The 13995-nt window shown below is 37.8% G+C and overlaps 1 protein-coding gene across 1 annotated transcript in view; it reads left to right on the top strand.

The window, feature by feature from the left end:
• Positions 1-11818, top strand: part of spock2 (SPARC (osteonectin), cwcv and kazal like domains proteoglycan 2) — a 45989-nt gene extending 34171 nt beyond the window's left edge. Inside the window, exons 5-10 of the mRNA XM_067386596.1 lie at positions 372-486; positions 2934-3053; positions 3708-3926; positions 9305-9367; positions 11090-11227; positions 11673-11818. Coding sequence (XP_067242697.1) covers positions 372-486; positions 2934-3053; positions 3708-3926; positions 9305-9367; positions 11090-11227; positions 11673-11818 — 801 coding nt within the window. The remainder of the gene's footprint in view (positions 1-371; positions 487-2933; positions 3054-3707; positions 3927-9304; positions 9368-11089; positions 11228-11672) is intronic.
• The last annotated feature ends 2177 nt before the right edge of the window (positions 11819-13995 follow it).

Consider the following 13995-nt stretch of genomic DNA (forward strand, 5'->3'; position numbering starts at 1 on the left):
ATCTGCTTGCACAATATGGATAATGGTCTCTATTATACTTTGTACTCTGGCCCTTGACATCCTTAAAAATCAAAGAAGTATTGTTTGAAGGGATTCTGGATACTTGGGGTTGAAAGAACCATTCTGTTGAATTATGTATTATCTCTATTATATCTATTTCTGACCTTGTGAGGAAAGAAATGAAGGTTGACATCATCTTCTTTTAATGGAGATGTCTTGTCTGAACCAGCAATTTTCAGTTGTCTGTAGAAATAATTGTGCTCTATCTGGGCAATTTCTGCCACTGAACTGGAGCATGTGACACTGGACTAGTGTTTTGGTGGCACTGCTTATTCATTGTGTTTTATGTGTGTGTTGCACCTGTGAATCAGTGCAAACTGGAGCAGCAGGCTTGTCTCACTGGAAAGGAGTTGAAAATGAGATGTGCTGGTCTCTGCCCCTGCACCGCCACCGTGGCTCCTGCTACAGATGTGGACAGCAAGCATGGTATCTACCCGCCACACGCTTTCAAAAGTGCAATTTGTTCTTACAAAGCTTGTTAAAGGGATCATTCAGACAAAAAATATTTACTGCCCCTTAAAGGATTAGTTCACTTTCAGATGAAAAGTAGCCCAAGCTTTACTCACACTCAAGCCATCCTAGGTGTTTTTGACTTTCTTCTTTCTGATGAACATAATCTGAGATAGTTTAATAAATATCCTGATGCATTCGAGCTTTATAATGGCAGTGAGATCAACGAGTATGAGCTGAAGAAAGTGCCTCCATCCACATCCATCCATCAAAAACGTGTGCTCCACATGGCTCCGGGGGATAAATAAAGGTCTTCTGAAGTGAAGCGATGTGTCTGTGTGAAAAAACATATTCATTTTTAACAAGTTATGAAGACCGCCTTCTATATTCAAGTTATAAAGAAAGTGTAAACTGGCATCGCGTCAGTTAAGCTTTTTCGGTAAGTTGAATAGGGAAGGCGTAGGATGTACCGTAAGCTTTTTGAACGGCAAGACTTTTATACTTTCTTCGTACGTTGAATACGGAAGGCAGTCTGGCGGAAGCTAGATATTTTACTTCATAACTTGTTAAATATGGATATTTTTTTTACACAAACGCATCGCTTCAGAAGGCCTCTATAAACCCGCCAGAGCCATGTTGAATACACGTTTATGATGAATGGGTGTGGATGGAGGCACTTTCTTCAGCTCATACTTGTTAATCCCACTCACTCCCATTATAAAGCTCGGATGCGTCAGGATATTTATTAAAGGTGCCCTAGAACTTTTTTAAAAAAGATGTAATATAAGTCTAAGGTGTCCCCTGAATGTGGCTGAAGTTTCAGCTCAAAATACCCCATAGATTTTTTTTTATTAATTTTTTTAACTGCCTATTTTGGGGCACTATTATAAATGAGCTGATTCAGGGCTACTGGCCCTTTAATTCTCCTGCTCCACGCCCACAGAGCTCGCGCTTTCCTTGAACAATGCATAAACAAAGTTCACACAGCTAATATAACCCTCAAATGGATATTTACAAAGTGTTCGTCATGCATGCGGCGGATTATGTGAGTATTGTATACTGTTATATTGTTTACATTTGATTCTGAATGAGTTTGAGGATATGCTCCGTGGCTAACGGCTAATGCTACACTGTTGGAGAGATTTATAAAGAATGAAGTTGTGTTTATGAATTATACAGACTGCAAGTGTTTAAAAATGAAAATAGCGACGGCTCTTCTCCCCGTGAATACAGTAAGAAACAATGGTAACTTTAACCACATTTAACAGTATATTAGCAACATGCTAACGAAACATTTAGAAAGACAATTTACAAATATCACTAAAAATATCATGATATCATGGATCATGTCAGTTATTATTGCTCCATCTGCCATTTTTTGCTATTGTTCTTGCTTGCTTACCTAGTCTGATGATTCAGCTGTGCACAGATCCAGACGTTACTGGCTGCCCTTGTGTAATGCCTTTCATAATGTTGGGAACATGGGCTGGCATATGCAAATATTGGGGCGTACACCCCGACTGTTACGTAACAGTCGGTGTTGTGTTGAGATTCGCCTTTTTTTCAGAGGTCTTTTAAACAAATGAGATTTATACAAGAAGGAGGAAACAATGGAGTTTGAGACTCACTGTATGTCTTTTCCATGTACTGAACTCTGGTTATTTGACTATGCCAAGATAAATTCAATTTTTCATTCAAGGGCACCTTTAATATTTCTCCGATTGTGTTCATCAGGAAGAAGAAAGTCAAATACACTTAGGATGGCTTGAGGATGAGTAAAGCTTGGGCTCATTTTTTATTTGAAAGTGAACTAATCCTTTAATGTCATTCCAATCCTGTAAGACTTCTGTGAAACACACAAAAAAGATATCCTGTGTTTTTTAGTGCATACAGTGAAAGTTAATGGTATCCAGTGTGTGTGTGTGTGTGTGTGTGTGTGTGTGTGTGTGTGTGTGTGTGTTCCACAGAAGAAAGAAAGTCACACAGGTTTGAGTAAAAATGAGGGTGAGAAGATGCTCTTGTAAACAAAACACCTTCTGAAGCTCAATGAAGCACAATATCAGTTCCAGCTTTTAAGTTTTTGATAATAATTTTTTGTTGATAATAATGAATGATTTTATGCTGAGAGTGCTGTAGATGCTATTTGTCTCTTTCACATCCCTTGATTCTGCAGCTCTCGCTCTAACAAAGGCTTTATTGATTTATCAACAGACTATGCTGCTCTCTTTCTTTGCTGCTTGCTTTCTGAATTTCTGCTGACTTTGATTATGTCTGATTTATGTCTGCAGTCTCCGTAGGCTTTTCTTGTCAAATTCAGAAGGGCAAAAGCAGGACGATTGGTTCTTCACTCTTTAATACCAACGTCTGCCAACACTCACTTATCTCCTTTCACTGTCTCTGTCTCTCTTCTATTCTGTCCATAGAGAGTTGCACAGGGCAGGACCTGGCAGATCTGGGAGATCGCCTGCGGGACTGGTTCCAACTGCTCCAAGGCAACGGCAAGCAGAACAGCACAGGGAATCCTGTAGCCAGTTCTGCATCAAGTGAGGCTCTAACATCCATTTAGCCAGTGCTTTTATATTCAGAAATATCACAGAATACCACAAAAGCTGTACATTTACATTTATACATTGTGTTTTCTCTAGTACTTCTAAACATGGACCTATGATAATTGGCACTAACAAAACTGCTGCATACATTTTTCATAAGCACCAGCAGCTTCAGAGGTATTATGTGTTGAAACATGTCCTATCCGATTGGCCGAATAGCACCAGCAGCATTTTATCCCCTCGGAAAGCAGTTTTGCTGAATTGTACAATGGTGACCATTTGCACCTACTTCAATTTCAAATTTACATTTAATGGCAGAAAAATGACTAGATCCCCCATACGCCTGATCAGTTCTCCAACTTGTTTGCAACATTTATATTATTTGTTTCTGATTTATTTAGAAAAATAAAACTGAACTGTTTCTGCCCATGGCTTTCATTAGAGTGATTTACTATCTTATCAGCAATATTTGAACAGCAATTTTGCTTTTAGAAGGATGTTGATTGAATTTTTACAGCTAATCAGATTCAATCAGTGGTTCTGCGAGATATGTCTCTTAGTGTAGAAAGTTCACAAAGTGAGGAAGTATTACAGTATACGCTATTATTTCTGTGTGTTAAAATGTACCGTGTGAATGTTTGTGCCCAGTTGTGGACCGGACTCTTGTTGCGACCTGTAAGGACTCTATTGGATGGATGTTCTCTAAGCTGGACACAAACAATGACCTGTATCTGGACCAAGCTGAGCTGGCTGCCATTAATCTGGACAAGTATGAAGTGTGCATACGGCCCTTCTTCAACTCCTGTGATTCCTACCGCGATGGCAAAGTTTCCACAGCGGAGTGGTGCCTCTGCTTTTGGAGAGAAAGTAAGTTTTAGTATCTCTATACAGTTGAACCAGGCCTCAATGACTTTTTCTAATAACATAATGAAGTATTCTATATATGTGTATTTATATACAGTGTACACTTATTATATTTGCCAATAATATAATATATAATATAATATTATATCCCAAATTAAATATTTGGGAATATGGGCAATAATTTTTTTTATGTTTTTAAAAAAATGACACTTATGCAAAAATACAGTAAAGAGAGTAATATATATGGCATATTATTACAATGTAAAATAACTGTTTTCTATTTGAGAATGTAAATTATTCCTGTGATGGCAAAGCTGAATTTTCATCATGATTAATCCAGTGTTCAGTGTCTTATATCCTTCAGAAATCATTCCAATATGCTGATTTGCTGCTCAAGAAACATTTCTTACGATTATTAATTATGTACTGTAAAATACCTGCATTTTTTTGAAATATATTTTAATAGATACAATAGATACACATTTTTGCAGCATTATAAAAGTCTTTACTATCACTTTTGCATCCTTGCTGAATAAAAGTATTAAAGGTGCCCTAGAATTGAAAATTGAATTTACCTCAGCATAGTTGAATAACAACAGTTCAGTACATGGAAATGACAAACAGTGAGTCTCAAACTCCATTGTTTCCTCCTTCTTATATAAATCTCACTTGTTTAAAAGACCTCCGAAGAACAGGCGAATCTCAACATAACACTGACTGTTATGTAACACTCAGGCTCATTAATATGTATGACCCCAATATTTGCATATGCCAGCCCATGTTAAAGGCATTAGACAAGGGCAGCCAGTATTAACGTCTGGATCTGTGCACAGCTGATTCAACAGACTAGGTAAGCAAGCAAGAACAACAGCGAAAAATGGCAGATGGAGCAATAATAACTGACATGATCCATGATATCATGATATTTTTAGTGATTTTTGTAAACTTTCTAAATGTTTCGTTAGCATGTTGTTAATGTACTGTTAAATGTGGTTAAAGTTAGCATTGTTTGTTACTGTATTCACGGAGACAAGAGAGCTGTCGTTATTTTCATTATTAAACACTTGCAGTCTGTATAATTCATAAACACAACTTCATTCTTTATAAATTTCTCCAACAGTGTGTAATGTTAACTTTAGCTGTTAGCCACGGAGCACTGTCAAACTCATTCAGAATCAAATGTAAACATCCAAATAAATACTGTACTCACATAATCCGATGGATGCATGCAGCATGCATGACGAACACTTTGTAAAGATCCATTTTGAGGGTTATATTAGCTGTGTGAACTTTGTTTATGCAGTGATAGAGTCGAGAGCTCTGGGGGGGGCGGAGAGCGCGAGCAATTAAAGGGGCTGCAGCCTGAATCGGCGCATTTCTAATGATGCCCCAAAATAGGCAGTTAAAAAAATTTATAAAAAAAAATCTATGGGGTATTTTGAGCTGAAACTTCACAGACACATTTAGGGGACACCTTAGACTTATATTACATCTTGTAAAAAAACGTTCGATGGCACCTTTAATTTCTTTAAAAAAAAAAAAAAAATTCCTGACCACAAAAATTTGAAAAGTTGTGTATGTCCTTTTTAAATATATGCATCATTATGATGATCACACAATTTAACTAAATATTAAAAAATAAAAACATAATTTAAAAAAAAAATAAAACCATATACCAATGTAACCATAAAATATTATCAGTGGAACACTATTTATAAAAATACTAGAAAAAATATGTTAGTGTGACTAACATTAGATGAATATGATATGGCAAAATATTGTCTAACTGTAAATATATTTTCATCTGAAGGCAAAAACTCTTTCTAAACCAAAAAACTGCAAAAATAACACTGAATAGAAAAAAAAAAAAGTTTTGTAATTTCAAACATTACACATTCAGCTTTTAAAATCAACTCTTACCAGGATTGGGCATTGCAGATTTCTGCTCTGCACCCTGCTGGTCAGTGCCACGGTCCACAGTTTGCTCTGCTTGGTTATATCAGCGTGACAGAAGGGGGACACATGGCCGAACATCAGTGCCAGCACTAGTCAGTGTTTGAGCGTGTTCAACACTGCTTCAGAGAGTTGGGGTTTCATATCTGAAATGATGTTTAAATTGGATTCAAGGGGCATATTTGTTTTCCATTACAAAAGACCAGAAGAGATATTGCATGCAAAGACTGGACTGGTCGCAGAGAGCATTTATTTGACATCAACACGCACTGGACTGGTGTTAAAGATAAAGAAGACACTAGTCTGTGGAGGCAGGGATTTGGGAAAATCCATCTATCTGTGTGCCGAGAGTTTTGCAGACTCATGCCACTAACTCATTCAGTTTGCAATGGATTAAGTTTAATTGGTTTTCTAAATATAATCAAACATTAAAACGGGGATGGGTGACCATATGTCTGGATTATTGAAATCCAAATCTTTCATTTCCTCTACAAACAACCCTTTTGGATAGAAAATGAGAGCTGGAGAGGGCGTAAATTGACCTTTAGTTGTTTGTAGCATGCGGGGAGAGTGATCTGGAGTATTCATTTGTTGAGATGCATAAGTCTGGAGGAATTGCTATTCAGTGTTTGTTGCTAGGGTGACTGACAGTCAGTGTGTGTGTGTGTGTGTGTGTATTAGTGGGGGAGAACGTAGGTCTGTTTGCATGGGCAACATGTTCTACATATTAATGAGACTCGTCAGTGTGTATGTGTGCTTGTGTGTTCTTTTGTCTTAGGAATTCCTCTGTGTGTGTGTATGTGTGTACTTGTTTTTGTGAAATATCAGGACATAAATGTGTATAATGACATGGGTATGAAATGGGTATTACAAAAAAAGGTGAAATATGAGGACATTCAGCATGTCCCCACTTTTCAAAAGGCTTATAAATCACACAGAATGAGTTTTTGTGAGAAAGTAAAAGTGTGCACAGTTTCCTGTGATGGTTAGGTTTAGGGTTAGGGGTAGTGTAGGGGGATAGTAAATACGGTTTGTACAGTATAAAAACCATTATGTCTATGGAATGTCCCCACATTTCACAAAAACAAACATGTGTGTGTGTGTGTGTGTGTGTGTGTGTGTGTGTGTGTGTGTGTGTGTGTGTGTGTGTGTGTGTGTTTGCTTAAGCCACGGAGCATGGCAATCTTCTTGACACAAACAGACATATGCTCCACTATGCATCTCACTGGAGGGGCAGAGAGCTGTATCTTAGCAGTATCTTAACACACATACACACACACACTAGACCAGCCTGGCTCTTGTTTGATGTGATTCTGCTCACGATATGTGGCTGGGCACTCTCATCTCTCCTGGGGAGGGCATAGTTGCTTTTGGCCTGTCATACTTTGTCTTCCCCTTGTATTTCCCCTGGTGGATAGGAAATGGCCATTGCTGAGGGAAAAACAACATCAGTGTTGGTTGTTGACAGCCTGCTCAGCCTCAAACTCTCTGGGACTAAAACCTGACGGGCAGTCAGACAGAAACCCGCTGCATTTTTTAGACTTGACCGGCCTGGACCTCACATACAGCTGTGAAACATGATAGCACTGAAGCATTGGCAAATATTCCAGTGTGTAATGCACTGATTTATTTATTAAAGGAAACGTTCTGTCATCGTTTAGTCACCCTCATGTCATTCCAGAACTTATATGACATTTTTTCTTATGTGGAACACAAAAGGAAGATCTTTGGCAGAATGTTCAAGCTGCTCTTTTCCATGCAAAGGACGTGAATGGGGACTGGGACTGTCATGGTTCCAAAAAGGATAAAAAAAGTGAATCCATATGACTTGTGCGGTACTTTTGGTCTTCTGGATCGATACAATACTCCATACAATGAAATAATATTGGAATTGCTGTTTTAAAAATGTTTGAGCTGACATTTTTAAATATGTCACTCACTTGGTAAAACCAAACAAAAACACATTCTGAGAGTCTACACGTTCACTGGGTGATAAAACCTATTAGAATAATAAAAATAGTTCCAAACCAAGCCAGAACACAAGCATTACATGTCTCTAAGCAACACACACAGCTGTGTTTCATTACTGAATTATTTCATTTTTGAACTAATTGTTTGAGTGAATGAATCAATAATCCATTTATAAAGACATCACTTGCTTGGTTTCTGAATTAATTAATTAATTAATTCGGAATTCGTTTCTAAGCTGAACAAATTGTATGTATGAATGAATGATTCACTAAAAAAACGTTTAAAAAATTTTAAAAACAAAAAAAACAAACACTGTAGTGTCTTATTATTCTATTTGGATTGGATTTAATTGAGTTTCCCCTCAAAATCAGTTTAGGTGGGCAAATATCACCTCTTAATGTAAAAGTTAATTTCTGTCTCTGCTGTGGCCTTAATGCATAACCTGATTTTGCTGAGTTCAACATGTTCCTGGGTCAACATTTTTGTTGATCCTGAAATAACATTCAAATCAACCAATCAGATTTGAAGGGCAAGTTTACAGATTATGTCAAGTTTAGACTTCAAACATGAATTGGTGCTTCTACATCAGTGTTATTCATCCATCATTTCCCTCTGATTTTTGGGATAACTTATGGGTAGGGTTAGGTTTAGTGGTAGGAATAGGGTTAAGACAACATTTTCACACTGGAATGTGTTGAAAAAAAATATGTTGACCCAGGAACGCATCTAACTCAGCAAAATCAGGACGTGCGAACTTAACACCACACAGAATATGAAAATCTTCTGGAGTCAGCTGTTCACGACGGGCGTAAACCAGCCAATGTAACAGCACAAAACACACTCAGCAAAATATCATCTAATTATCAACAAAATCCCAGAAAATATCAAGATATCATTTTTTTGTCAATATCACATACCCCTACTTGATAACCGTGGTCACCATTTACTTTCCTTAACTGAAAAAGAACAGCTTTGCCATGCCAAATAACTTCTTTTGTGTTCCTCAGAAGAATGCAGTTATAGTTTTGAATGATTTGAGGGTGCATAAATGATGACAGAATTTTCATTTTTAAGGAAATTGTTCCACTGATTTATTATAATACGGTTGTACATTTCACCTCAAGGCATTAAGGAGAACATTACAATATAGAAATATTCTATAACAGGTGTTCATTTTGTTCAGAACACATTGAAAGCAAGTTATATTACTCAAAATTAATTTACTCTTTCTTTCATGAATTACATTGCCATAAAACTAGAGATTAGAACGATCTATTGTGCCACTTCTAAAAAGCGGGTGTGTTTGGGTGCGATTTGATTGTGCGGCTGCATGGAGAGCAGCCCTGGTGTAATGCCACCTCTTTTGGGAGTTGTTGGGGGAGCTCGTGTGAAGCGTTTGTCTGGAGGAGATTAGCGCCGGCTCTTCCCTAAAGGCACTGATTGTTTTTCTTCCACAGAGCCTCCCTGCCTGGCTGAGCTAGAGCGAATCCAAGTGCAAGAAGGAGCCAAGAAGAAACCGGGTAAGAATGAATGTTCCGCTGAGACTCGCTGTACTATCTCGGGAAGAACAAATTAAGGTGTGAAGGAAAGCAACAAAGGGAGAAACAAAGAAAAAGGGTATATAGAATGTATACAACTGGAAGAATGGAAGAGAGAAGTAAAAAGCGAGGCAGAGGGAAACTCTAAAAGACAAAGAGGGCGGCTCTGGCAATAGTGACTCTAGAGGAGTTTCATTTAACAGATGACAAGCACAAGGCTGGGATTAGCCCCTAATCAGGTGTGCGGATTAGAGCGGAGCTCATGGCTGCGGGCAGTGCTGCATGTTTGGCTGCAGAGCTTTCAGGACTCTCCAAGGACTTACTGCAGATGCTACGGCCAATCAGAGGCAGCCAAAATGCAAACGTCCCCTGATGCCTGAGAACAAACAGCTATGTATACTATACAACCAAAGACTTTCATCAATATTCAAAAATGTCTGAATAATTTTTGGCTTGACTGTATATATATATATATATATATATATATATATATATATATATATATACAGTCAAACCAAAAATTATTCAGACATTTTTTATATTTTTGAAATATTTTTTCTAGTGGGTGCAGGACACTATAGTTCATTTATGTAAGTGAGGATAGCAAAATAAAGTAAACTGTGACATTTTATACCTAAAAATTCTTCATACAGTGAACTACCAGTAAAATTGATAAAAATTTGGAACCAAAAATTATTCAGACACTTTGACCTGACCATGTTTTGCTTAAGTGTTATCTGACATAATTAAGATTATTTTTTTTCTGACACAGTTTAACTTTTTGTTTTAACATTTTGTCATATTTTATTACCATTTTTTAAACTATAGTGAATAAACTGTAATAATGAATAAAATGTTCAAGGTGTCTGAATACATTTTGGTTTGACCATATGTATATATATATATATATATATATATATATATATATATATATATATATATATATATATATAATATGCATGAACATTTTTGTGAGCCATGTTTTCATAAATAGAAAACACAACACAATTGCATATAAAGATGGCAGTCATAGAATTTACTCGATATGTTGGATTAATAAAAAAAAAGGCTAATCATTTTCTTTTTTTAATTGCATGTTTTGAGAACTATACATCTGTCCATTATATATGTATGTGTATGTATATATTCTGAAGTATATGGTCATGACTTTCACCACCCATAATTTATGTTCTCATAAATAAATAACACAAAGACATAAAAGTGGACAGTCAGCTTGAATTATGGGTATGGGTCAATGGAATTACCCGTGGTGGTTGGGATGTAACATCACACCCAGAATGGTTAAAACCGGTTTTTACAGATTTGTCCCCTAGTACGCACAGTGCATGAGAGGGTTAAATCCTACATTTGATTGCTAAATACATCATGATGATTATGTGGACATATAGTTGTTTATTACCCCATGCAGTTAGATTTTATCGTGCATCATGATATGAAACACTGCAGACAGAAACTCAGCCCTCAACCCTCGCCAAGGTTACATTTTATGCATTACAATGAGCAGTGTCACTTGAGTCTGTCACATGATTTACAGCAATATGCAAACTAGTTTGCAATGTCACCCGTGATGCAATACTTATTTTATACTCAATTCATGTAGGATATGAAAATGAATGTTAAACACGACCGTGGCTTCTCAAAACGTGCGTGTCTGTGTGTTTCTCCCCCTCTTTGTCATTTCAGATACATACATTCCCAGCTGTGATGAGGACGGCTTTTACAGGAGACTGCAGTGTGACAAGAGCAGAGGGGAGTGCTGGTGTGTGGACCAGCATGGAGGAGAGTTAATGGGCTCCAGAATCCATGGCAACCCCGACTGTGGTGAGCACGAGCACAACACACACACACACACACACACACACACACACACACACACAGAGGACAATGCTCCTTCTGTAGCTACAGGGCTTAGGGCTTAGATCCACAAAATCATCAGTCACCCATCTGACAGAAGACCAAGTGCTACATTCATTAGGCCAGGTTCATTTCCATTCCAAAAGAGCAGTTGTCTCGCCGATATAAAGGTCCATAAGATTAATTACTACTGGCTGCGACAGACCTGCAGGTGATAAGAACAAATCCCCTGACTGGACATAAAATAGCGATTAAAAAGCCCAACTTCAATGTCACACCTCCGGTTTGTTTATTGTCCTCACGCCAAGCGAGTATTGTTTAGCCTTTGTGTTGCATAAATCGCTCAGTTTACCTCGCAATATGATATATATATGATATATGATATTTTTTAAAGAACGGTTTCCTTTTCCAGATGAGGTGGTCACATACTCGGGCGATTTTGGCAGCGGGCTCGGATGGGAAGATGAGGAGGAAAAGGAGGCGGAGGAAAACGGCGAGGAGGCTGAGGAGGAGGAAGGGGAGGTGGGGGAGGTTGATGACGGTGGATACATTTGGTAGAACGAAACGCGATTCTCGCCTTGTTCCACATAGCTTTCTGTGGCCCATTTCTACAGAGGCAGCTCTATCTTCTGACATTAAATGGTGGACACTGGAGGGTCGGTCATCTTTATACTGCACTCCAAACAGCATTGACTTGGGGAGGGAGGGGGGAGGGGCGGCTCGGTTAGTGTTAGCTGTAGTGAGATTACGGTATTGGGAACGAGTTTTCAATTATTGGGCTTACGAATACTTGTGAAACATCATATTTTTGTTGTAAGTGCAAGAGTTTTCTCCTGAATCAGTCTCTAGCATCTGCAAACACGAGTTCAGAATTAGGCGCTTGATAGGTGTGATGTGATGCGTTCTTATGCAAGTCTAATAAATACATACTTTCATCACTATACGTTCAGAAATGATACCTGGTATGACTTTTTAAAGTATGTACTGTATATAAAGATAGACAGGCTTCAGGGTCTAACCTGTTCCATTAGATCTTCTGTCGACCATCAGCAACTGCTTTCCTTGAATTGCTGCTAATGTTTTTGCTGTTAGAGTTCATGTAAATTGTTTCAGAAATGTCCTCCAGCACATATAAACACAGATTATGATAAAAAAAAACAAAGAGACGAAAATGCCAAAAAAACTCAAGAGTTAAGTTAGCTTAGCTCAGAAAGCTAAGACTTTTACTCTCCTTTGGCTCAAACAGTCGCTGCATCATTTTTATGCTACCCTGAAGTAGATAAATAGTCGTAAATGTCTTTTCAAATAAAGTAGCTTTTGTTAATGTATTTGAAGAATTATTTATCCACGCTCGCAAACTAAAACTGATTTTAGGCTACTTGCCAGAAATACACAATGCACTTCTATAAGACGATCCTTGTCCTAAAGGCACTTTTTTCTTCCCTGTCTTCTGTGTCATAATCCACCGAAACCAGAGATGGCAAAGCATTATATTTTCATATAAATTACTTCTCGATGCAGTAGCGTTCTCCCTCACCCCGACGTCGAATCATTGTTTTCTGTGAAATGGACAGTAATAAATCCTGAGATATGTGCGTTCTGGTTTCATATGTCTGTCATAATAGAATTTGCTTATACTCCACTAGGTCAGGCTGTAATACGGTACTTCTGATGCAACACGGCTATTATAACAAGGCAGTGTATGGATGAACAGGAGAGGCAGGAATGAGCTTTCCAAAATGCAATCTGACATATATTCTCTCTCATACACCCAAAGGGACCAATCTGTCTTTGCAGATGTCTTCTAATCAGATCTTCCCATCATTTGCAGTGAAAGATGTGTTGGCTGTAATGTTCCTAGGTGTAAATCTGGTGCTGCAGGGATTTATAATCAAGGTCTGAATCTTATAATATACAACTAAACGTAAAATACATGAGTCTTGCAGTACAAAATACCTAAAGCATCAGTATTTAGGGTTAAAATGCTGGGGAATCAAAGCAGCTAGCTGGAATTGCAAAATATGTATGAAGACTCGATCTGGTATGATAATTCACCCAGACGTGATCTCCGAGCTCCACATAGAAAATGCATTTGATATGGTAACATCCCCGACGTAAACACATTCATCAGTGTACCGCGGCGTCTACAGAGGAATATACATCCTCCAAATGTCATTGAGACGAATCTTGGCGATGTTTAAATTACTTGTGGATTATCATAGGCAATACCACCTCGCTGGTGAGATGGGAGTGGAAAGACGGCCAGCTCATTAAAAGTCAATAGTGAATGTCCTGATGTCTTACTCAGCAGTGTACAGGAGTCTGCTAACAGTGATGTTATACCACTTGGACTAGTGTATGATTATATTGAACTGTACATGCCATTCTTATTGTAAATACTTGGATTTTACTGATTAGAAAACATATTTACGCTGATATATTTGCATTTAGTTGCATGTTTCTTTGTCCAAGTGTGTCATCTTTCTTGCCTGAATATGATTAAAGGCACTGGGCCCAAAGTGCTGTTTCTTTGTTCTCTAATTACTCCCAAGACTCTGCGACATGCTAATTTTCATGTGATACTGGAGACATGAGAAAACAAATCTTTTTAACCCACTTTTAAACATTTTTGACAAGTGCAATTTATAACTATTCCAAAAATACCCAACGAAAGCTGGTTCTCAATACACCAGGGGGTTCAAAAGAGGAATATCAACTTTAATAGAAGGCATGAA

Source organism: Chanodichthys erythropterus, chromosome 5 (genome assembly GCF_024489055.1).
Source record: "Chanodichthys erythropterus isolate Z2021 chromosome 5, ASM2448905v1, whole genome shotgun sequence".
Taxonomy (NCBI): domain Eukaryota; kingdom Metazoa; phylum Chordata; class Actinopteri; order Cypriniformes; family Xenocyprididae; genus Chanodichthys; species Chanodichthys erythropterus.